Below are 23,504 nucleotides of genomic sequence, written 5' to 3'. Positions count from 1 at the left end.
ACACTTGCCGCTGCCTCTGGGGCCTCCTGTCCCCTGAGCACAGGGATGTCCCACTGCAGCGAGATGCCGGCCTTCGGGGGCCAAGGGCTTCACCGCTGCCACCGCGTTGGGACTCTCCTCTGCCTGGGGTGGCACCTGGACACAGTGTCTTCACATGCAACTAAACACGACTACGTCCCATCAGAGCACCCAAGATATGAGGGCAGCACAGCACGCAGGAGGGGCCAGACTGGTGAGCGTTCCTGCTCCCCAGGGCGCCTCGTTCCGCTGGCACTGCCTTTAAGCCATTTTTAAGACTTTCAAATCCTCAACCCCACGAACACGTAGCCCGCCTCGCTGCCGTGAGCGGGTCACCACCACACATTCCCGGACAGGGGAAGGGGTCACCCGCTTGGGCCGCCTCTGCACTCAGAGCTCTGCAAGGATGCACTGACGGGGTCCCTGACAGAAAGCCTCGGGCCCCCAGCAAGGAAGGGGCGGGCAGGATGTGACCTCACCCCGGGAACAGAAAGGACAATGATGGAGCCAAGGCCCCTCTGGGGCCCACGCTGCTCCTGGGAAAGAGGCCACAGGGCCCAGCTACCCGGAGGCTCCTGGGCAGGGGGCGGACCCTGTGCCGCTGAGAGCCGCCCCGGTGGCGCTGCCCAAGGCCCTGTCCAAGCACCAGTGACTCCGGCTCAGCTGTCTTGAGACCCGTCGCCGTGGGGATGCCCACTTCCCGACGCCCCTTGGAGCAGTCCGTTACCCAAATCGTGCACGGTAATTCTTCTGCTCCACTCCCAGGCCCTCCCCCGCCCTTCCCATTGGGCCCTGTGACCAAACAGCAAATTCCTCCAGGGTGAGAACTGGGGTGCAGGGCATGCTCAGGTCTGCTGTGAGCCTGGCTCCGTGGCACCCAGGCCCCAGCACACATCACCCCTCAGCGCAGAGCACACACGTCCTCACACCACCCTGCTGCAGCCAAACCCTCCTGCTCCCCTCCCACCAACAGCCCGTCCAGAGCCGGGAAGAACGTGCTGGAAACACCCCGATTCCGGACAACAGGGGGAGAGGACGCAGGCCCCATCACCTCCCACGCAGAGTCCAGCCCTTTCCTCTCAAACTCGGGCAGCAGGGGCCTCAGCGGCCTCCCTGACCCGGCCCTTCCCCGCTTCCTCTGCCAGAGAACCGGCTCGACGCAAACTCAGGTGAGAAGAGCCTTCCCGCCCGCCCGCCCACCGTGTGACGGGGTGGCCTCGGCCACCAGCACTTCAGCTCAGCAGCCCCCAGCTGCCAGCAGGCCCAGAGCAGAGGCCCAGGCCCCCCAGTCCTCCGGTCCAGCACACAGAGCGCAGGTCCTGCTAGCCAGGACGCCCCTGGAGGCAGTGGGCACCTTCCCTGAGGGTCTCCCCCCTCGGCAAGGAGAACAGCGCTCAGGCGACGTGCAGGGCACTCACAGCTGCCAACCCAGGCCAGCGGCCACCTCCAACGGGCAGGCAGCGCACACCACGGCACAGAGCGGGAGGGCCTCCGCCGGCCCACCCAGGACTTCCAGGACTCCCCTCCGGCGTCCTAAGAGGGCAGGGAGGCCAAGGAGAAGCAAAACAGCCCCTTGGCCAAAGTGCGCCTCCAGCGGAGCAGCGGTCCTGTCTCGGGATCCACCCTCCCCGGTTCCTATCTTACACTCGGGGCGGGTGGAGGTAAGTACAGAAAACGCTCTAGGTGGAAGCGTCACAGCCCTGACTTCACAGCTGCAGGACAGGCGGGCAGCTCTGACCAGGGAGCCTCAGCCACAGTCGCTAAAGACAACGGGGCAGGGGGGGGGTGCTGGCGGAACAGCGCAGCGGGGGAGGGTGCACTCAGCCTGCACGAGGCGCTGGCTTCACTCCCCAGCACCTCCATTCAAAGCAAAGTTTAAAAAAAGACACGTAAGTAAGTAAGTAAATAAATTTTTAAAATTAAAAGTCCCTAAAGATAGCCTCTGGAAAGCGCCCAGCTCCGCCTCCTGTCGGGAAGCAGGCCCTGCTCCGGCTCCGGCTCCGAGCAGACGTGGCTCCGCTGCCCTCTGCTGAGCAGCGGCTCTGGAGCAGGAGCTTTGCGGGGCCCGCGGCGGGCGGCCAGCATGGGGCGGGGAAGCTCTGGCCGCCTGGTCCGGGGAGGGGAGACCGTCTCAGCCGCACCGTCCCCAGGAGACAGACATGGCGTCCCCAAGGCAAAGTCCCTCCACTGCAGCCTCGAGGTGTCTTGTCCACTCACCACCATCACATTCCCCTGGAGACACGCTGCCGCCACCACTTCCCCTCTCCTGTCCTCCAGGCCCACCCCACCTGCTTACGTCTCACCTGAGTCTGGGGGTCGGAACTCCCCGGCTCAGGGTACAGAGTCCTGGCCAACACCCCAGGTGCTTGTCTGAGCAGAGAGGGGCCTGTCTCCTAAAACTTTTCAGGACAAAGGAATGTAGAACTGGAAACCTGATTTGCAAGGTGGCACCCCGTGCAGGAGGGGACGAACGCAGAGGCCAGAGTGCCTGCTCCAGACCTGCCACTCGCCCAAGTCCCTGCCCCGAGAGCAGACGCAGAGGAGCTGGGAAGCCGCTTCCTGTGCAGGCCCACAGTCCCACGGGCCCTGACCCTCAGGACACAGCCACATTCTGCTGCTGGTGGGTGGGGGCTGTCCGAGGGGCTGAGGGGAAGCCAGTGGTTCCCCGTAGCTCAGAGCCCCAGCGGGGCATCAGAAGGAAACCTGGGAGCAGGCCTGGCTGCTGAGCCAGCAGGGCTCCCAGAGGCTCTGCGCGGAAGTGCAGGAGAGACGCCGCCAGCAAGACCCCCACGGGCCAAACAGGGCCCACGGAGCCCGGGCCGCGGGCGACGGCATGAGCACGTCCACACACGGGAGGGGAGCAGCAGACATCCTTCCCCCATGGAGGGGGGCAAGGTGTCCACAACCCGCCCCCGCAGACCACACTGGCGGTGCGGGATGGCACTGCGGCCAGAGACGCGGGGATGGCAAGGACGCAGGAAGGGCATGTGCTAATCCAGGCAGACAGGAGCCCGTGCCTTCACAGCCCGGCAGCTCCCTGAGCAGCGGCTGAGTCACCGGACGCCACTTTCCCCATGACCTCACCTACCCCAGGCTGCCGGCCCCTGCTCAAACCCAGGGAAGCCACCAGGCCCGTTGTCCCCAAGGGGTCCAGGGTGCTGGCCAATAGGGAGGCGAGGCTGACGAATGCCACAAACACAGGAGCTGCTGGAGAAGGAGGCGTGGGGAGGGTGACAGACATCTGCACTGGGCCCCAGGGGTGTCTGGGCACCTCGGCCTGCAGAGAGGGTCCTCGCTCAGCAGGACACACGGCCAGTCCCTCCCACAGCGCCAACTGGGCACTTACTGAAGCTGGGCACTGGTCCCAACATTCCACGCTTACTGCCTCACCTAAACCCCAAACAGGCAGCACTCAGGGGGCAAGTCCTGTTGTCACCCCCTTTTACAGATGAGCAGCTGAGGCCACACCCAAGCCACCAGCCTGGGAGGCTCCCGTGCCAGCAAGCACATGCCCCGCACCCTGAACCCCGCACCCCCAGCAGCGCTGGCCCAGGCTGCCCGCCTGTTTCCTCCAGCACCCCGGGCTCTCTGACCTCTGCACCTCACAGTCCAGGCCCTCTCCTCCTGTAAATATTCTTTAATTCTCTGTATAATACGACATTTTCACATCCTAAAAAAAACTTTCTGGCTGGGGGAGACCCCGTTCCGGGGCGGGCAATCCCCGTTTGCTGCCTCCTGGTCTCCCCAATTCCTCCCCCTTGGTCCTGCGGCCCTGCTCCGGCCCGTAGGACCTGTGAGTGCAACAAACTTCTCAGCTGCTCCTTCCCCTGCGTGGCCTCACCCACCGACCATTCACAAAAGAAAACAAACACCTTGCTTCTTTCTCTCCCTGTTCCCCCTCCCACCCCTGTGGTTCTCAGGCTCACACCACCCGAAGTTTTAAGCACATTCTGGCCACGCCCCCCGGGCAGCTGATGCCAGATGCCATCGGTGGAGGCCTAGGATTCTCTCACACCCCTCAGCCTCAGTGCAGAGGCGTAGGGCTGGAGTTCTTCCTGCTGCGCACTGAGACGCCCCCCAATGAGAGCGCCCAGACCCACAGGCTCGCGCCAAGGCACCGCCACCCCGGGGACCAGATCAGGAGACAGTAGGTTAGGTTGCGAAGACGGATCAGGGATCTGGATGACAGTGCCTCGAAGCTCAGGACAAGGAGACCCTGGGCTCCGAGAGGAGATGGGGGGCTTCCATGCTCCTGTAGCTGCAAGGCAGGACCCACCAGGCTCAGGGTCAATGTCCTGAACTTGGCAGCGCTGGAGACCCCTAGAGGGTGTGTGGAAACAGGTTCAGCAGGTCTGGGATGGGTCCCCAGTGCTGACCTCGGGCCAGCCCAAGCCAAGGGCAAAGCTTTGGCCCCTATCTGCACCGGGGAGCTCTGACGATGCCCCCAGAAAACATCTCAGAGATGCCAGAGGGAGGCCCAGCTGTCACTCCATTCCCAGGCAAGGCCTCGCAGCTCTGAGCTCGGCCACCTCTCCTCTGCTGCACCGCATCCTCCTCCGGACAGAGGACAAGCTGTGTCGGCGCTTCACTGGCATGGGGCACGGCTGAAGGAGCCCTGGACACGTCCCAGGCAGGCCCACACTGTACATCTGCCCGACAGATGCCATGCTCACCTGATGAACATAGATAAAAAGATGCTCCAAAATCCAGCAGCCAACAAGGCACGGCACTGGGGCTCCAACACAGGTCCCGCATCTCCAAGCTAATGCTCCGTCCCCTCAAGCCCTCCAGAATGCTCGGGGGTGCGGGCCACAGCACAGACATCTTCTCCCGCCCTCTGCCCCAGGTCCTCGCCTGAGCCGCCCCTCACGGAGGCCCCACTACAGGCAGGTCAGAGGCAGGCGCAGGGCTGGGGGCTTGTCCCCTGCAGGCCCCACCCTTTCAGGTAAGTGAGAATCCGTGTAAAGGACGACCGTGAGAGGCAAACGAGAAGGGGAGAGGATCCGCAGGCTGAGACGTTCCTCTCCCCCACTGCCTCTGCCCACCATGGGCACTCAGCTTGAGCGGGGAGACCGGACACCTTCCTGGGTGGGCGCTCACCAGGCAGGACCGCACACCCACCTGGACCAAACAGGCAGAGCCCATCCCGTGGTCAGAAGGCAAACTCGAGCCCACAACCCCCAGGGCAGGTGGGACAGAGGGGAGAGCGGCCGCTGGGCGACCCACCGGGGGGCAGGATGGCCGACATGGGAAACTGCCAGAGGACAGCCCTTGCCAGCTTTCTGGGGGGACAACGGCAACTCGCAGCAGCCCGGAAGAGCTTCTGCACAAAACAGTGAAGAGCCTCGTGCTACAGCACGTAAAGCCCTTATTCAAGTTTAGGAAAAGTCATCAAGACAGCCCGGTACACAGACAAACTGTAAGAGAACCAGTGAACACGCTGACAACCGTTTGAACACGTCGGTCACCAAAGACCCAACGTCCTGCCCGACGCGGCAAGTCCCTGCGGCGTCATTCGGACAGCACATGGGCAGGACGCAGCTGGAGCCCTGCTCTGCGGAATCCATTCCAAGAAATGGTCAGCAGGAGGGTCTGTGAGGGCCGGACACAGTCCCCCAAGACACGCCACTCGGGGGGCTGGGGTTACGGTGAGCTGGAGGCAAACAGAATCAGCAGGGGCAGAAAGAAGCCTTCCCAGAGCTCCCCTTATCCGACCAAAAACAGAAAGTCCTGAGACGAGGACTGTCATGAATCCCCCCGTCTGAGGACACCACGTGGCCGTGAGGACCCCAGGGTCGGTGCCAGGCGGACCTGCGCACACCAGCCTGCCCCCAGGCACCCACTCCCAAGGGTGCCCCCGGAGCCTCAGCATCGCTGCTCCTCGCTGAGACGCTGCAGAGGCCCCAGTCCCAACCTCGCCTCGAGTGGCTCCTCGCTGAGGTTTCCCCCACGGACGGGACCTGCGTGTGTTAGTTACTAAACTGTTTTTCTCTTGTTCATCTGTCTTCAGTTAGTCTAATTTACAGGGTCCTAGCCAAGAACCCAGGAAGGTGGAGGAAAAAGGTTCCCCTCTGCAGTTTCAATGCACAAAGAATGTCAAGGAGACGTGGATAATCTCCCCAGTGGAATAAGAATAAGTAGTAACTTAAAACTCTAACGGTTGTTTCCAAACTGCAGGTGGAAATTATACTAAACACCTGAAAGCTGCTTAAAACAGCTCTGCCCTAGAGGGCCAGAGAGCTGCCCGCAGGGCTGCGACACTGTTACTTCCAGCCGCTCGCATCCGCGGCATTTAGGTGGTGGTGTGTCTGCGTAGGGAGTTGGGGGCCGCCCCCCACCTCCAGGACCAGCCCAGGCAGGAAGCCCTCAGAGCATCACTGTGTCAGAGCGGCATGAAGACAAAAGAGGGTGCAACCGGAAAGTCCAACGTGAGGGAAGTGCAGCCAGAAAAAGGAGCCCCGCGATGGGAAGGAAAAGGGGGCGGGGCTGCCGGGCAGCACGGCCTGTGTTCACACCTGACCGTGACAAGGAAGCGCCACGAGGCAATCGTGGAGCTGTGGGCTTCTTCCACTTCGTGCATCTGAAATGCAGAGTCACCACTGACGCGTTCGGGTGTGAAAACGGCCTCACAGGCATGTTTCTGACTTTTTTCTATGAGCCCCCAGAGAGGCATACTAAAGAATTCCTGAGGAAAATGCTTCAAAATAACCCAGTATCAAGATAATGATGATAACAAGCCAGTGCTGTGCGTGCTGAAGGCGGCGGTGGGCACAGGGGGTTTCCTGACACCGCCTTTCTGTCCAGAGCACCTTCAGAATCTCCCACTGTTGGAAAACTCCCTTCCAAGTGTCCAGGCTAACCTGGCATCGGCCCTGCCATGCCCGGGAGGATGCGGCGGTGGGCTGGCGCCAGCCCCACACCCGTCCGGGCCGCATGCCGCTCACCTCTCCTGGTGGAGGCCCTGCTCCTCACGTCCTCGTCCAGCTTCTGCACCAGGGCACCGGGGTCTATCGTGGTCCCAGCGAAGACACCGGCGCTCGGGAAAGCCCACTCCTGGGGAGGACAGAGAGAAACTGAGGCTCGCTCCGTGGCTTCAGAGACCCCCCAGTGAGGGCGGGACCCGGAGAGGAGCTCAGACCGCAGCGCCCTCAGGCTGCTCACCACGCGGGCCCCGCTGAGGGTTCGACCTGAGCCCAGATCAGGATCAGGAATGATCCTAAGCCAGCCTCAATATCAGGAGCTCTTGTGGGAGGGACCAGCTCTCCCTCCTGCCCTACGTCTTCTTTCTCCTCCTCCCACCGCACAACCCGTGTTCCATCTCAGCAATCTCTCTCCAGGCCTGTTTCCTACCCGCACTCACCCCCGCGCCAAGATTTCAGAACCCTCCACGTCCCCCTGCCCGCCACACCGTGATCACCCAAAACCTGCCTGAGGCCCGGCTGGCTCATTCAGGTCCAAGCTCCAGGACAGGGGCCCCAGAAGGGGAGTCACGGACAGAGACAGGGCTGGGGTGCGGCCGAGCAGGAGCCAGGCTGGCCTGCAGCCCCGAGTGCCTAATGGAGAAGCCCCGGCTGGAGCGGAGCCCTCAGGATGGGGAGAGGCAGTCAGTGAACAAGACACCAGAGATCTGACACAGAAGCAGAGCGCGAGCCAGGCAGGAGCCAGGGTGGCAGCCAGGGAGGGGCAGAGCAGGCCACCTGAGCCAAGGCCCCGGCAAGGAGGAGCCACGGGAGATAAGGGGCCGCGTGGACGTGGTCACACAGATCTGTGAGTGCACAGCCACCTCCACTGTCACCTGGACATTCTCCACTTAACAGAAAAGGTGCTGATGCTACAGTGTCTGAAGGTCTTTCAACAACAAAGTAGGACCCTCGCCAAGAAACAGAAAACAAGAGTGGGCGCCAGGAGCTGCTTCGGGCAGGGGGACATACTGGACTTGGCAGCAGTTCCACAGCAGCCACTGTAAACGCGGCCCCAGGAGACAGTGCCTGAACAACAACAGGAAAGGACGAGGACAGCGTCTCATTAGACAGAACATCTGCAACAGGACAGAGTTACTTAAAAGTGAAATAAAGTTCTGGAGTAAAAAGTGCAGTAATCACAATGAAAAATGTCACTAGAGAGACTCAAAAGTAGGTCTGAGCTGGCAGAGGAAAGAACCAGTGCATCTGAAGAAAGGTGAATAGAAACTGCACCCCCGGAAGACAAGGGGAAAGCACAGAGCCTTGGACAGAGGGGGACCGCCTTACAGAATGCCTGGCAGAGGAACAAACCAAGCCTGAGGGCACCACGCAGCACACTAGCCAACAGACCGCACGAGTACCCGGAGGAGGAGGGACAGAAAGAGGCAGGAAACACATTCAAGGACGTTATGGCCGAACACCTGTCAAATGTGATGGAAAACACTAACCTACACATGCAAACTCAATGAACGTCTAGCAGGATAAACAAACTCGAAACAGAATAAACACAAAGGGATCTACATCAAGACACATCACAGTCAAAATGTGTAAAAGCAAAGAGAAAATCATGAAAGCAGCAAAGACGACGCATCGCACACAGGGAGCCCCGTGAAGATTAACAGCCGACTTCTCGTCAGAGACAGCGGAGGCCAGAGGGCAGTGGGACTACGCAGACAGCGTGTGAGAAGACTGATGTCAACCGAGAATCTTACATCCAGCAATAAAGACAGTACCAGATAAACCAAAGCTGAGAGAATCTGCTGCTACAGACCTGCCTTTTAAGAAATACCAATGAAGTTCTTTTAGGCTGAAAGCAAATGATACCAGGTAGTAATTCAAATTCACAAAAAAAACAAAACAAGAGGTCTGGAACAGGTAAACATGCAACAAGTTATGAAAAAATAATTATGACAACTTAAGGTTAGTTTGTAACATATTTAGAGGCAACTTGCATAACAACAATAGCACAAGGAGGAGATGAGAGGGAAAGGAGTTAAAGACCAGTGAAGAGTCTGTCACTGGAATTCAGATGTAGACACTGGTGTGTATCACAACGCCTACATCAACCACTAACGGGCGTCCACTGACAGCTTCTCTCCATGACCAAAATCAGCTCAAACTTCCTTAAGCATTTCAACTAAACCCTGACTTTTCAAACCACCAAAAGCACAAGCAACAAGAGAAAACAAAATTAGATCTCATCAAAATTAAAAACTTTGTATTTCCAAGGACAATATCAAGAAAGTAAAAAGACAACCCACAGAATTTGAAAAAATATTTGCAATAGAGCACATGCCTGGCATGCACAAGGTCCTGGGTTCAATCCCCAGTACCTCCTCCAAAATGTAAATAAATAAATAAACCTAATTACCTCCCTCCCCCTGCCAAAAAAAAAAAAAAGTTTAAAAATTACAATAAGAAAAGAAAAGGGGCAAAGGACTTGAATAGACATTTCTCCAAAGAAGATACACAAATAGCCAACAAGCCTGTGAAAATAATATTCAACATTGTTCATTAGCCCTTTAGGGAAATGCAGATTAAAACAGTGAACTGCCACCTCACATCCACTAGGATGACTACAATCAAAAAGACAGACAACAACAGGTGTTGGCAAAGATGTGGAGAAAATGCAGCCCTCACATTGCCAGTGGAAATGTAAAATGATGTGGCCATTGCAGAAAATAATTTGGCAACTCCTCAAAAGTTAAGTACAGAGCGCCATACATCCCAGCAATTCTGCTCCATGCATTAACAGTAGATTCACACACAGCAGTATTATTGTGGCAGCCAAGAGTCAGAGACAGCCTAACTATCCATCAGCTTATGAATGGATAAACAAGACGTGATGTGGTCCGGTTTACCCATACAATGGAGCACTTTTCAGCCATAAAAAGAGTAAGGACAACAGAGAAACGGAAACTACAAAAATAATGTTCCAAGGATGAACCTCGGAAACTCAGTGGAAGAACTCTTGAGACAGAAAGACGTGCTGAGCTTACTCCACTTACGCGAATTGCCCACAAGGGGCAAACAGACAGAGACAGAAAGCAGATTCACGGATGCCAAAATGACTGAGGACGAGTATGGGGGTTCCTTCTGGGATGATGAAAATGTGCCAGTTTATAGCGATGACTGCATAAATCTGTAAACACACTACAACAAAACGAAACAAAACAAAAAACCATTGAATCGTGCACTTTAGTGAGTAGATTTTATGACATGAATTGTATCTCAATAAAGATTTTACGAAGGCTGGTGCCAGACCCTGGATTCAAACATCAGCTACCCCAGCAGCAGCTGAGCAACCTGAGTAATTGATTTAAACTCTTATTTTTCACCCTGCAAAATGATGGTTGGGAAGTTATAAAGATGTAAAGTGCCCGCCACACAGCAAGGGATTAACGCACACGGCTGTTCTCTTTAGCATTACTGACCCAAAGCCGTGGTCCCCACAAACCGACAAGGTCTTGTCTGCTGCCGCCGTGCTAGCACCCCGGTTGGACACCAGTAAATGCTTCCAGGCAGCTCTAGAGTCAGCACCTGCATAAACAAAACGCGCTCTAACCTCATCGTGGAACATTATTCCACATAAAAGGTACATCATACAACCTGGATGAACGTTCAAAACCCTAGGCTAAGACTAGGAACCAAACGCAAAGGCAAAGGCCACAACCTGTATGACTCCATCCAGATGAAACGCACAGAACAGAGGCAGAAAGATTAGTGGTCTCTTAGAGCTGGGGGGGGGGGGGGAGACCGGGGCTGGGATGGGTGCTGACTGCTACAGGGTACTGGGTCTCCTAGTTTACTTCGGCTTGGGGAGGGGGGGGCGTAATTAAGTTTAGTTATCTACTTTTTTTTTCCTTGGAGGTACTGGGGATTGAACCCAGCACCTTGTGCATGCTAGGTATGCACACTACCACTGAGCTATACCCTCCCCCTTCCTAGTTTGCTTCACTTTTTCGTTAATCCTGGGAATCCCCTTTCCTTTCCTGGGAACTCAGCTACGAGATAAAGGAATTTTTACCACATTCGCGCAGCGTTTCTACACGCGGTGGCGAGAGGTTTCTGGCTCTCCCTCGCACAGCTCCAGACGCGGAGCAAGCCAGCCCCTCCTGGGCCGCCGCGCACGCGAGCCGAGCCTCGCTCGGGGTCCACGGAGGCCGGGACACCTCGCGGACCGAGAAGGCCCGAGGGCGGTCCCGGGGTCGCGGGGACCCGGGGGTGGGCGCGGGGGCGCCCACAGAGCACGCGGGGCCCGAGCAGGCCCGGGACCCCCGAGGCCGCACGGCGCGGAGCCCCCACCCCGGCCCGCACCCCCGCCCCAGTCCCACCGCCCGCGGTGTCCCGTTTACCTTCCCTCCGACCCCGCCAGCCGAAGCCTGCGGAGGGGCCGCCTCCCGGGCCGGGGGCGCGGGGCCGGGCGCGGCCTCCCTCGTGAGCCTCACGGCAGCCTGGTGCACCCGGGCCCGCAGACTCCTCACTTTGCCCATGTTCTCAGCTGAGACCCACAGCGGACCGGAAACCGGGGGGCACACGCGGCGCAGCCTGCCGGAAGCTGGTCCTACGCTCCCGCGGCCCGGCGGAAACAGGAGCCACCACGGCGAGGAGCCGCGCGCCTGTCCGCGCCGGCCGCGCAGGCGCAAGGGAGGCGAGGGGGCGTGGCCGCAGGGGCGGGGCCGTTCTCCTGGCCTCGCCCCACCTCCTGGGGCAGGTGTGGCTAACCGCTGGAATCAATGCAACCTCTTTGAGATCCGGGGAATGATAAATACAGCGCTGGAGAGGACCAAGCATGTTGAAATACATGAATGTGTTTGCTTGTGCCTGTCAGAAATGCCCTGGGGGAGGAAACGAATCAGAGGACTGAGGGCTGGAGGCCTGCACTGTATGAGGGTTTGGTAGTGACTTTTAAGATGTGACATCGTAGGCACCACCAAATTGAAGTTTTCTGCTCTACAAAAGACAATGACAAGAGAATGAAAAGACAAGCCACGGGCTGAAAGAAAATATTTGCATGAGAAATATCTGATAAAGGACTGCTATCCAAGACATACAAACAACAAAACAATAAGAAAACAAACAACCCTATTAAAAATGGTCCAGACACCTCACCAAAGAAGAGATATAGATGGCAAATAAGTATATGAAAAGATGCTGCACATCAGATGTCATCAGGGAAATGAAAATTCAAACAATGAGTTACCACTCTACACCTATTTAGAATGGCCAAAATCCAGACACTGACATCACCAAATGCTGACAAAGATATGGAGCAATGGGAACTCTCATTCATTGCTGGTGGAATGGAAAACAGTACAGCCACACTGGAAGATGGTTTGGTGGTTTCTAATAAAATGAAACATACTCTTGCCATACAATCCAGCAATCACATTCCTAATGCTTACTCAAGAGAGTTGAAAACATGTCCACACAAAGGTCTGAACAGGGATGCCTATAGGAGCTTTATTCCTAATTGCCCGAATTTGTAAGAAACTAAGATGTCCTTCAATAAGTGAATGAAAAAATAGACTGTGGTCCATCCAGACAATGGACTATTACTCAGAAGTAAAAAGAAATGAGCTATCACACCATGAAAAGACATGGAAGAGCCTTAAGTGTGTGTACTAAGTAAAAGAAGTCAATCTGAGAAGGGTCCATTCTGTATGATTCCAACTATATGACATTCTAGAAAATGCAAAACTATGAAGACAGTAAAAAGATCAGTGGTTGCCAGGGGTTAGGGAGGGATATATAGGTGGAGCACGGAGTATTTTTAGGGCAAACTATTCTGAATGATTCCATTGTGGTGGATACACATCATTATAAATTTGTCTAAACCCATAGAACATACAACACCAACTACAGTCTCTGGGTTATTACAATGTGGCAATGCAGGGTCATTGATTATAACAAATGTACCACCTGGTGGGGGATATTGATGATGAGGGCTGTGCATGGGGGGGGGCAGGGGGATGTGGGAACTCTCTCTACTTCACACTTAATTGTTCAGTAAACCAGAAACTGCTCTAAACAATAAAGTCTATTTTTAAAATGCAGGGGGAAATTGCCATTTGCAGCAACATGGATGGACCTGGAGAATGTCATTCTAAGTGAAGTAGCCAGAAAGAGTAAGAAAAATACCATATGATATCACTCATATCCTGGAATTTTTTAAACAGTGACACAAATGAACTTCTTTACAAAACAAAAACAGACTCACAGACACAGAAAACAAACACGGTTACCCCGGGGAAAGGGAGTTGGAAGGGATAAATTGGGAGTTCAGGATTTGCAGATACAAACTACTATATATAAAATAGATAAACAAGGTCCTACTGTATGGCACAGAGGACTATATTCAATATCTTGTAACCTATAATGAAAAAGAATATGAAAAGGAATATACGTGTGTATATGTGTATGTCTGAAACATGATGCTGTACACCAGAAATTGACACATTGTAAACTGACTATGCCTCAATTTAAAAAAGAAAGAAAAAAAGAAAGGCATGGCAAAAAGCCAGTCTTTCTCTCTCCCCCGCCCCCGGTGCCTTTTCCATGCAGAACAGTTTTATGTATGAAAATACATTTTTCACTGATCCTTCTTTTCATTGATCCACTTGATTGTGACCATTCAGTGTCACACATTGCGCTGAAACTCATTTATTCACATGGTAACATAGCTTGGGGTTCACCCCCTCGCTCCTCAAGCTAATGAATTTGCCTACATTCCCTTCCAGCATTTGTCTAGATGTCAAAAACTGTAGGGAGGCAGGCAGGGCCCGGCCCCAGTGAGGAAGCTGTGCAACCCTACTGAATATTACCCGTGCAGCCCAGGCTGGGGCAGGGCAGCCCCGGAAACCGGCAGCATCCCCCATGCAGCAGCCATGGTTGTCCACTGCTTCTTGGCCAAAGGCAGCTGCAGCCTCACCTCTGCACTCTGCCTCTTAGATACGAGTTATCAAGACACAAGGACATAAAAACATCCCTGCTTCCTGGCAATTGAAAGCACCCTCACTTCTTCAGACTGTCCCAACACCTAACCCCAGCTGCAATCTGGCAGGGAGCCCCTCTGGCTCCCCCCAGGATGCCCGCGGCACCCTGCTGGCTGGTGTCCCCTTGGCAGCTTCCTTCTTGAGCTGATTACAGGTCTGTCCCAGGTGGCCTCTGGCTCAGCTGGGCACAGCCGACCTGTTCAGTTCCAGAATGTCCAACTGCCTATGAGGTCATTTGTAGACGACAAAATCTCCTCAGAGACCTCAAGCCAGAACTTACAGGGATGACTTCACGGCACAGATCCAGGCAGGAGACAGAAGGAAATGCCCCTGGGAGAAACCCTGGAAGCCAGTTCTCAGACGTGGCACCCCCACTGTGTCTGAGTGGCCGGACTGTCACCGCCTATCAGGGGCCAGGTGGGTGTCGGAGCAGCGCCTGCCACCAGGATGGTCGACAAGAAAGTGCACTTCCTTCAGTTAGAACTTCTTGCCCAGACATGGGCAAGACTAGCAGAACTTCTGGGGAGACTTTCTGGAGTGTGGGGAGGGCTGAGCCCACCACCCAGTCATGCCCCCTCCCCCCCCCCCGCTGGTGGCACCTACAACTTCTCTAAGTGGGGGTCATGAGATGCTCTCTGATTCCACAGCTGTGCGGAGACCTCCGGAGAATGCAGAGGCAGTGACTGCCGGGTGAATGTCACGGCAGGGTGTGCGCAGGCACAGAGCTAACTCAGCTGGCGTCCAGGGTGCAGAGACACTAGGGAACTTTCCAGAAGCAGCTCTGTTCTAAAGGTGTCGGCATCACTGAAGTGATCCTCAACACACTTGTATCCTCTGCATCCAACCAGCCTCATTTCCTGAGCCGTCTGCAGCAGGGAGACCCCCAGCTTTCCCTGGCCCTGGGGAACTGCTGCCTCGCCTGACCCCTAAGTGATGTCAGCATGTGGTGGGCTCCAGAGGCCTGCAGGGCAGCCTCCATTTCAGGCTTTGCTTTTTGCCTCTTCCATGCAGCCCATATTTTCTCAATAAAAGGAAAAGAATGTCCAGCTGCTGCAAAATGGATGTTACAAGACTTTTTAAATCCTGGGGCCCCTTCTCTCTCACCCCCCTTGGTGACCATGCTGCAATCTGGCGTTTTCATCGGAAACCCGGATCTCGCTCTGGGTCTCCATCCGAAATTGTAGTGGAAATCTTCAAGTTGGAGTTCTTAGTTCCTGCCCCAATCTGTCCCTACTGCCCCAGCAAGATACTCCTCTCCAGAAGACACCCCCTGGGGCACTGGCACAGCTGCTCAAGCCTGAAGCTGTGGTGTCATCTTGGCTGGCTCCCCCTGCCCTGCCACATCTAACCCAACAGCCCCCTTATCAATGCTCCCAAGTTCCACCCTCAGGGGGCTCCTGCCCTGGCCTCCTCACTGGAGTCCCTTGCCCTCTCCCTCCACCCTCGACCAGAATGATGTCCCTTCTGCTCACAGCACCCCCACCCCACCCGCTGCACAGGAGCCACAGCCCCGTTCTTCCCGGGAAAGGCTACCCCTGGCTTAGGCCTCCACAGGAGGCCCCCCTCCCTCAGCGGCTCTGCCCTTCCCAGGGCTCAGCGCATCTCTTCTGTCCCTTGTGCAGTCAGTTGGCCTCCCTGCGGGACCGCAAGGCCTTGGTGTTCCCTGGACCCTGCCACGTGCCCGGCGGGGGCGGTGCGAGTTGACCCTTCTGTCGCCTGAGGGAGCCCGCGGCCCGCCTGGGTTTCTCGGAGGAGCTGGGGCACAGCGGGCCCGCAGGCAGGGGTGCGGGGATGGGGGGACTCCCAGCGCCGGCGCTGCCCCTGGACTCCGAGCCCCTTCAGCCTCCAAGGGGTGTGGACCACGCAGGAGCCATATGAAGACCTCCGCGTGGGTCGCGGGGTCCTAGGCAGCCGCGGAAGGATGGCTTCCAGGAGAACCTCGGGGCGCACATCCCAGCCACTCATCACTGTCCGCCGGGTCCTTGAGGATCTCCGCAAGGACTTCCCTACGAAGCGCCAGCACTGCTCTCCAGTGTCCCAGACCCCACCAGGCTGAGCGTTAGAGCCGACTGCGTCCCGCGAGCAGGGCTGCTGATGCCTGGCTCGACCCCCTGCTCCTCCCAGTGCAGCGGCTTCTCGCGCCGGGAACACCCGCGGGGCGCGGCCGCGCTGGGCCGTGGAGCTCCACAGCCCGCTGCATCCCAGCCCTGGGCCAGCGCCCTCACCCCACACCTCTGGATGTGCCCTGTGTCGGGACTTCCTCCCTGGGGTGGTCGCGGAGGCTGCTCCAGCCTCCCGCGTGCAGCGCCCGGCCTGGTGAACCAGACTCCGGGCAAGCCTTCCCAGGCCCTCCTCGACGCCCAGATGCGTCCTCGCCCGGCCACACTCCTCCTCCCTCGGGCCCTGCCTGACCCGAGTCCGGGTCTCGGGAACGCCAGGCCTTTCCCCGGGAGTGGAGATCTGGTCAGGCACCCAGGGAGACGGCCGGGCTGGGAGGTGCAATGTAGGAACTTCTGAACCTCGCTTTCTCCAGCTCTGCCCTGGGGTTGCCGTGGGGGTTCTTTGAGGACTGACTGGGAAAACACCAGGAAGCGCCTGCAGGCAGCCGTGCTTAGGTTCCAGTGGCTCCCAGCCCGAGGGAGCAAACGCGGCAGAGTCTGCGGCTCAGGGCAGGGTGTCAGGCTGGGCGCTCGGCCCTTGGGATGTCTGAGCCTGGCTGGGGCAAAGGAATTTCGAGTGTGACCGCAGACCTTCCCGCCCCGCGTCGCTGCCCCCGGGCGGTGCAGAGGGAAGGCGGCTCCCCTCCCTCCGCGCATCTTCGGGCGCCTCGCGAGCGCCCCTGAGGAAGCGGCTCCGGGAAGGAGGCACCACACTCAGCGGCGTGCGGCTGAGACCTGGCCCAGCCTCACCGCGGAGTGGACTCCGTCCACCGGCTACAGATTGGGAGACTGAGGCCTGCGCAAAGTCCCGCCGCCCGCCTCCAGGTCTGGTGAGGGAAGGGGCGCGCAGGCCACCCCGTGACCGCTTCTGGGAGACCCGGCGGGCGGAGCGGGTGAGCGGCTGCGGGTCAGGGGAAGAGGGTCGCCAGCGCCGCGTGGACGCGTTGGCACCGGGAGCAGCTGCCTCTCGGTCGTACGCGGGAAGGGAAGGACTCGGTCCTGGCATCCTCAGGCCCGGCGGAGGGGACGTGAGGCGCTGTGCTCCTGGGCACCTCTGTCCCCATAACCTGCAGTGGTTAGTTTTGGTTCAGGGACGTTGGGACTAAAAATGATCGGTTTGGGTTTCTGCGAGGCCGTTTGTCGTCCGAGCATCTCCAGAATGGGACGAATTTCTGGGAACCGGGCTCGCGCGCCTCCCTCTTGGCTCTGGGTCAGAGTGGTGGTGCCCAACCTGTGCACCTCTGCCCGCACCGCCGCCGTTTTGGCGGGTCCTGCCCGTCCGCGCTAAGCAATAGGACAGGAAGGCCTGCTGCAAACTGCTCAGGGTGTGGAGTTCCTGCACTGGGAAACCTTGGAGTAAAATCATGCACCCTAAACGCGGTCGCCTGGTTTGACTGGAAGGAAGCAGTGAGAGAGGGACGGGAGGAAGAGGCTTGGGGAGGAGGTTACCCCGAGGCGATTTCGGCTTTATTCTGTGGGGTCGGGGCTTGGCGGGGCCCTTGCAACCGCCCCCACGGCGGCCCTGGCCCGTCGCCCTCCAGGGCCGCCCCCTGGCCCGCACCCCACTTCTGGCATGCTCCTTTCCCTCCCCAGCTAGGTAGAGAGCCCGCTGCCAGGGGTTGGGTCTTTTTTGTTTTGTGGTGTCATTTATAGTTAACAGCCTTCTCTGATTGTAAAATTAATACGCGGCTCTCACAGACAATTTGGAAAAGACAGAAACCTATTTTGAAAAGCGAAAAATCCCTTTGATCCTGTTGCCCAGAGATGCCCCGAAATGCAGTGTCCAGGCCCTCCAGCCCCTCTTTTCCCTCCCTGGGTTGAGCAGCCTTTGTAACTAGAAATTTTGATTGTTGCTCAAGTGTAAAATGTTAGGTCTCCCTGGTGCCCACCCAGTACACAGCCTAGGGATGGCCAGATTCCCGTCTCCGCTTGGTCAGCCAAGCCTGGCTTCCCACCCTCATGACCATCAGTGGGGCACTCCCTGCATGGCTGGTGTCACACCCAGAATAGGGCAAATGTTCCCTTCACAGCTCAACCTTGGCCTGACCCCAGCTCAGCCAGGCTCTGCGTGCCCTGCCCTCCCCTTCCTGCCTCTCTGCCCTGCCTTGTTCAGCAGCCTTGCTGGGCTGTGCCCCAGGCACTTGGCCTGGACCCGGCCCCGCCTTCATGCTTCCAGGTTCAGCCGAAAACTTCCTGTACTTCATCTCAGCACCCCGAGAGGTGAGCCCCCACCCCCACCCTACAGAGAGAAAAAGGCTCCTTCCAGGGACTGGCCTGAGGCCTTGCAGCCCCCTGCCCAGCGGGTGCCCGGACCGCCGCCCCAGCTCTTCCGAGCCCTGCCACTGCTCACCCGCCCTGCTTCTGCTCTCATGTGTGCCAGCGGCGAGGCTGATCCCTGGGCCTCACGCTGAGACCTGCTGCTATTTCTCTGAGAAAAAAAACATACGTGGGAGAAGGAAGATAGAAGACTGCCCCGGCCCAGCCTGCAGAAGCTCCCGGTGAAGGAGGGAGAGGTCTTTCTGGAGAGGTCCCTCTGGGCTGAGAGACCCAGAACCAGAGGGGAGGGAGAGGGAAGGAGGAGGGGAGCACCTCAGGGGAGGAGCCCCGAGCCCGGCCAGGATGCCTGCAAGGGCGGCAGGGGACCCAGGCCAGGCAGGCACTGCAACACCCACCTTTGGGGGTTCAGTGGGAACTGGGGAGCCAGTGAGATGATTCAGTCCCCTCTGCAGAGGAGGAGGAGTCTTGAAATGACAAGAGGCCAAAAGAAAAGTTTTTTAAGACAGAGAAACGGTCCTCAGGGTCCACTTCAGCGTTGGGCGATCTTGGGCTCGGTTCCTGCCTCTGATGTCCTCCTCTCTTGCCCCCAACACGGGAGGCGTTCTAGTGTGCCCCCAGTGTGGCGCCGGCTCAGGGTCCCCCCAGGGGCTGGTCCCCCCGCTGATGACCTGGCCACCCGTAGTGGACACCCAGGTCCCACCCCAAGGTCCGATCCAGTGGGTTGGGCTTGAACCAGCGGGTCTGCACTCCCAACGAACACCAGGTGCTCCCCCACCTCCCCACGGTCCTCACTCCCCAAGAAGCACTGACCTCTAGCTGGTTCTGCAAACCCCAACCCACCTGTTTTTGAACACGGGGGCTCATTTACTGCAGGGTGGTCTGTGGCTGCTCTGGGGCCACCGTGGCAGAGCTGGGCGGTCACGCACCAGTCACAGGGCCAGCCAGGCTGAACACAGTCACCCTCTGCCCTCCTCTTTTCCCAGGAAAAGCTTGTCCCCGCCGCCCCAGCAGACCCATCGTACTTCCTCTGTAACCCCGAAACACCACACTCGGGGACAGATCGCCGTGGTCATCGTCCTCCTTGGTGGGTAAGGGGACTAGCTGCCCATCGCCATGGCCACGCCTTTCACCTCTACACAACCAACGTGACACCTGTGTGTGAAGTGCCACCCTGGGGCCAGAGGAAGGGACAGCTCCTTACCAGTTAGGCAGGCAGCAGGGATGAAGGGTCCATAGGCCGACAGCATCTGGGTCGGACCCTTCAGGATGGGAAATGTGTGGATGGGCAGGGGGGACTTCAGAGTCCACCGGGCAGGTGGGACAGCACAGGTGAGTCCAGGGATGAGGCAGGTAATTCGACTTGGCTGAAGCATGGAGTCCCTGGTTGGGGTGGGAGGTTGAAAGTGGGTTTTCGTAGACCTTCCCTGCTCAGGGTTGGTGTGAGAGTTTCTCGGATGTTTCTCTAAAATCTCAGCCTGCCTGAAACCCACCTTCTCCTGGGCATGGGGTGGGGGGGGACACCGGCGGCCTCAGGTGCCCCGCCTTCTCACCTGTCCGCATTTCTAGGAGGGAATGGGGAAGGAGCTTGCTTCCTGTCTGGTACAGAGCCAATGCAGAGAAGTTAAATTGCTCTGCTCCCCCAGGTTCAAAAGTCAGCAGTTAGAAGCAGAAGTTTTAATGAGAAGAAATTTCTTTGTAAATCCAGATATAGACCCTCCCCTCAAAAACAGAATCTGTAATTTTATCAAAAGCTCCATGAGCACTGGGACTTCGTGCCATTCTTCTTTTTATGATTTATACCTTTATACTAGTTGGGCATCTGTTGTGTGTCAGGCCCAGTGCAGGGTCCTCTCACGTGTCCTCATTTGTTCTCAGAACTTAGGGGTGGCGGGGGAGAAACTGAGGCCAGAGAAGAAACATGGCAGAACGTCCCGAGGTTCCCACCGCTACTGCTAGACCCCAAGTATGCGCGCCCTCTCTAGCCTCAGCCTCCTCGCCCCTCAGCCAGGCCCCTGGGGCGAGAGGCACTCAGAAAGCCCCTGTGGAAACTGGGCCACTTAATCCAGGGATGGAAGGTGCAAACTTGCTTTGGCAAAGGCAGCCCCAGCTTTCAATGGGCATGCACCCCCAAAGACACCCTCAAGAGGCATGGTTGGGAATCACAAACTGAACAGGAAATGGCAATTCGATAAGCACCGGGGAGGAGAGGAATGAGCCTGGGGACTGGGTTACGATTAGGTGCCCTCTCGCCACTGGTGCCCCCCCCCCGCACCCCGCAGGTCAGCCTGGCCTGCCTGGTGGAGGGGGAAGTCAAACCCGAGGTGGCCGTGGCGGTGTCGTGATCTTCCTGTCCTGCCGGAGGCGGGCGTGCTCCTCACAGCCCCGCCCACGCTTGCCTCTCTGTAGAGCTGCTGTCACAGTCTTTATTTTTCACCTCGGTTCAGTGCGTTCCTTCCTCTAACCACGTAAATGTGCGCTGCGGAGTCAAGTGGACGTACTGTAATTACATTTTCTTCCCAGCACAACTTTCTGGTTTTCCTCCAGAGCTGATAATCACTTAGCCTTTTTGCTGGCTCAATCCCCACTGAACTTAGAGCCAAGTCTTCCTGCCTCCAGCAGGGACACTCCTCAGAGTGACCCTCCACACGGTCGGGCCTGTGGCTCGTCCCTCTGCTTTGGTGCTAGTTGGGCACCTGTTGCTCAGGCCACGGGCCAGCCCTGGCCAGAGACTCCCTGGGGAGCCCGGGCGGCTTCCTTCCAGGTAGGTCAGGGAAGCGGGAAGGCCGCCCCCTCAGCTTCCTCCCGCAGAGGGAGCAGCCGCGAGGGGGAAGGCAAGGAGAGAAGGCCCTCTGCTCGCAGGGCAGGTGGGGCGGGGGTGCCCAGGCCAGCGCTCCGGACAGCAGGTGGCTAGAAGCAGCCCCGCCCCCGCGTGCCTCGGGAGCCTCGGCCCTCACGCTGCTGCTGCGGGGCGGGGCGTCCTGGGCCGCCGCCGCCCTGCAGCTGCCGCTGCTCCTGCTCCCCCTGCTGAGCAGGGCTCATTTCCCTTCACTTCCCCAGCCGCCCGCAGACAGGGTTTGCGGGCCATGCCGTCAGCCACCCGTTTCCAGCCTACAAATGTAATGATTTGTGCAGTCATCGCTACGAGCCATTTTTGGAACATTTCCATTACCCCAGAAAGCTCCCCACGCTCATGTACAGTCACTCCCAGTTGGTTCCTTCTTTACAAAAAGAAAATAGACTATTTTAAGACAACGGAAAAGCGTGGAGGGCCGCATCAGGAACACCTACGTGCCCACCATCCAGCTTCATCAGAGCTTAAGCTTTTGCTTTACTTTGCCCAGAATTTCTTCTTCTTTCTTCTTAATAAAGCGTAAACACGGGAAGCTGAAGCCCTCCGCATGCGCCTCCCAGGACCACTGCCTTCAGAGGCGGCCACTCCCCTGACGCGGATTCACGAGCGTGTGGGCATCTTTCCCGTGGGACACGTGAGGTGCTCTGCGGAGGCTCCTTCCGCAGCCTGCTGTTCAAGACGACCTCCGTGGTACGGTTTTGGGTGTGTTACGTGGACACATGCAGCCCCAGATGGGTATTCTAACGGCTGCCTCTTGTCTCGTTGCACAAAGGGCTACGAGGCGTCTCCTCATCCCATGTTGGACTGGTTTCCAGGTTCTCAAGGTGCCAGCTTTTCTTTAATGTTGTCCTTTGGTTAGCGGCTAATTTTATTAAATTGTGTCTGTGAATTTGGCCTCCTCATGATTTCTGGGCGTTAAAACACGGTGAGATTTCCTTTGTGGCTTAATAAATGGTCCACTCGTCACTGTGCCCCACGTTTTAACTTTATTCACACAAGCCGCAAAGGAAGGGCTGTGTTCCTCAGAGCCTCCGCAGGCCTAGTCTTCTGCTTGGCCTGCTCGCTGCTGAGAGAGGCGCGTCACGGCGTGCGCCACGCCTGCGGGCCTGTCAGTTTGCTTGTGCGCTCGTCAGTTTTTGTCTTACGCACCTCGGGGCCTTTGCTCAGGACGCGGGGACCTACGACAGTGTGGCTCCCCGCACGCTCTGTACTCATGGAGGGTTGTCTGCCCTGAGTCGCGTCGTGCGATGGTCTTTCTGTGTTGATTGGTATTTTCTAGCATGTAACTTGTGTGTTTTATGCCTTTATTTTCAGCCTTCACTGTCTCTTTTAACAGTTTATCTGATAGACAGCATTTCTTTCTTTCTTTCTTTCTTTCTTTCTTTCTTTTTTTTTTTTTTGAGTCAGATCGGGTCCACATTTTACTGTCACCAAAAAAACAACAATCTGCCACCTGCAAAATATTTGAATTATCCCACCTCGGTGTGCGCTGAACTCAGATACAATTCAGTCTCACGTAAATTTGTTACCTGGAAACAAATGTATGTAAAGGAAACGAATTGGTATCGCATGGCACTCAGTGTATTTGAGTATCAGTCTGAGAAGGGGCATCACAAAGCAGTTAGCTCTGGGGGAAAATAACAGATGACGAAATTAACACGCACAGTGCTGTTATTTAACTCTACACAAACCCCTTCAACACAAATGTTTTGAGCGATTCAGAAATCGGCAGGAATTCCACCACGGCTGACGCCTACTTTCAGGGGCACGTGCGCGCACACACGTAACCCCTTCTTGGACACCTTTTTTGATCCCTCCATGCAGCTACAGGGGGCGTGTCTGTCATCACAGGCTGCGTAAAAATCATCTATTTTCTCAAAGATCTGTTGGGAAGGCCGTGTGAAAAATTGTATAGATGATAGAAATGCCTATGAGACAAGCATTTATCTCAGAATCTGTTTTCCTTTTTATGTGACTAGGAAAATAAATCTATCAAGTACGTCATTTTATTGCCCACAGTATCTAAGTATCCGATTTGAGTCCCTTACAGGTTATAAAATGAAGAATTGGGATGAAAATCGTTGTCTGCCTGACTCCAAAGTCCCCCCCTTTCCTGCCCACCAGAGCTCCTAACGGGAAAACGCACTGTGTTTTTTCCTTTTTAATGGTGGTGAGCCGCACAGGACGTTAATGTAAGCATTTAGCCACCTCCACCAGTTTTAAGCGTGAAGTTCAGTACTAT

General features: G+C 56.9%; 1 protein-coding gene across 3 annotated transcripts in view; it reads right to left on the bottom strand.

Annotated features, from left to right (window-relative positions):
• SLX9 (SLX9 ribosome biogenesis factor) overlaps nt 1-11,582 on the bottom strand; it is a 29,129-nt gene extending 17,547 nt beyond the window's left edge. The window contains exons 1-2 of one of the 3 annotated variants that reach the window (XM_064476640.1): nt 11,336-11,582; nt 6,963-7,071 (exon numbers count right to left, since the gene is read on the bottom strand). In XM_064476640.1, the coding sequence (XP_064332710.1) occupies nt 6,963-7,071; nt 11,336-11,473 (247 nt within the window). In that variant the 5' untranslated portion in view covers nt 11,474-11,582. The remainder of the gene's footprint in view (nt 1-6,962; nt 7,072-11,335) is intronic. The other 2 variants (XM_064476639.1, XM_031460872.2) reach the window with 2 other exon arrangements.
• Between the last annotated feature and the right edge of the window lie 11,922 nt (nt 11,583-23,504).

The sequence above is a fragment of the Camelus dromedarius genome, chromosome 2, assembly GCF_036321535.1.
Source record: "Camelus dromedarius isolate mCamDro1 chromosome 2, mCamDro1.pat, whole genome shotgun sequence".
NCBI lineage: Eukaryota > Metazoa > Chordata > Mammalia > Artiodactyla > Camelidae > Camelus > Camelus dromedarius.
The sequence above is the reverse complement of the archived record's forward strand: the minus strand, read 5'-3'. Positions and strand labels throughout refer to the sequence as shown.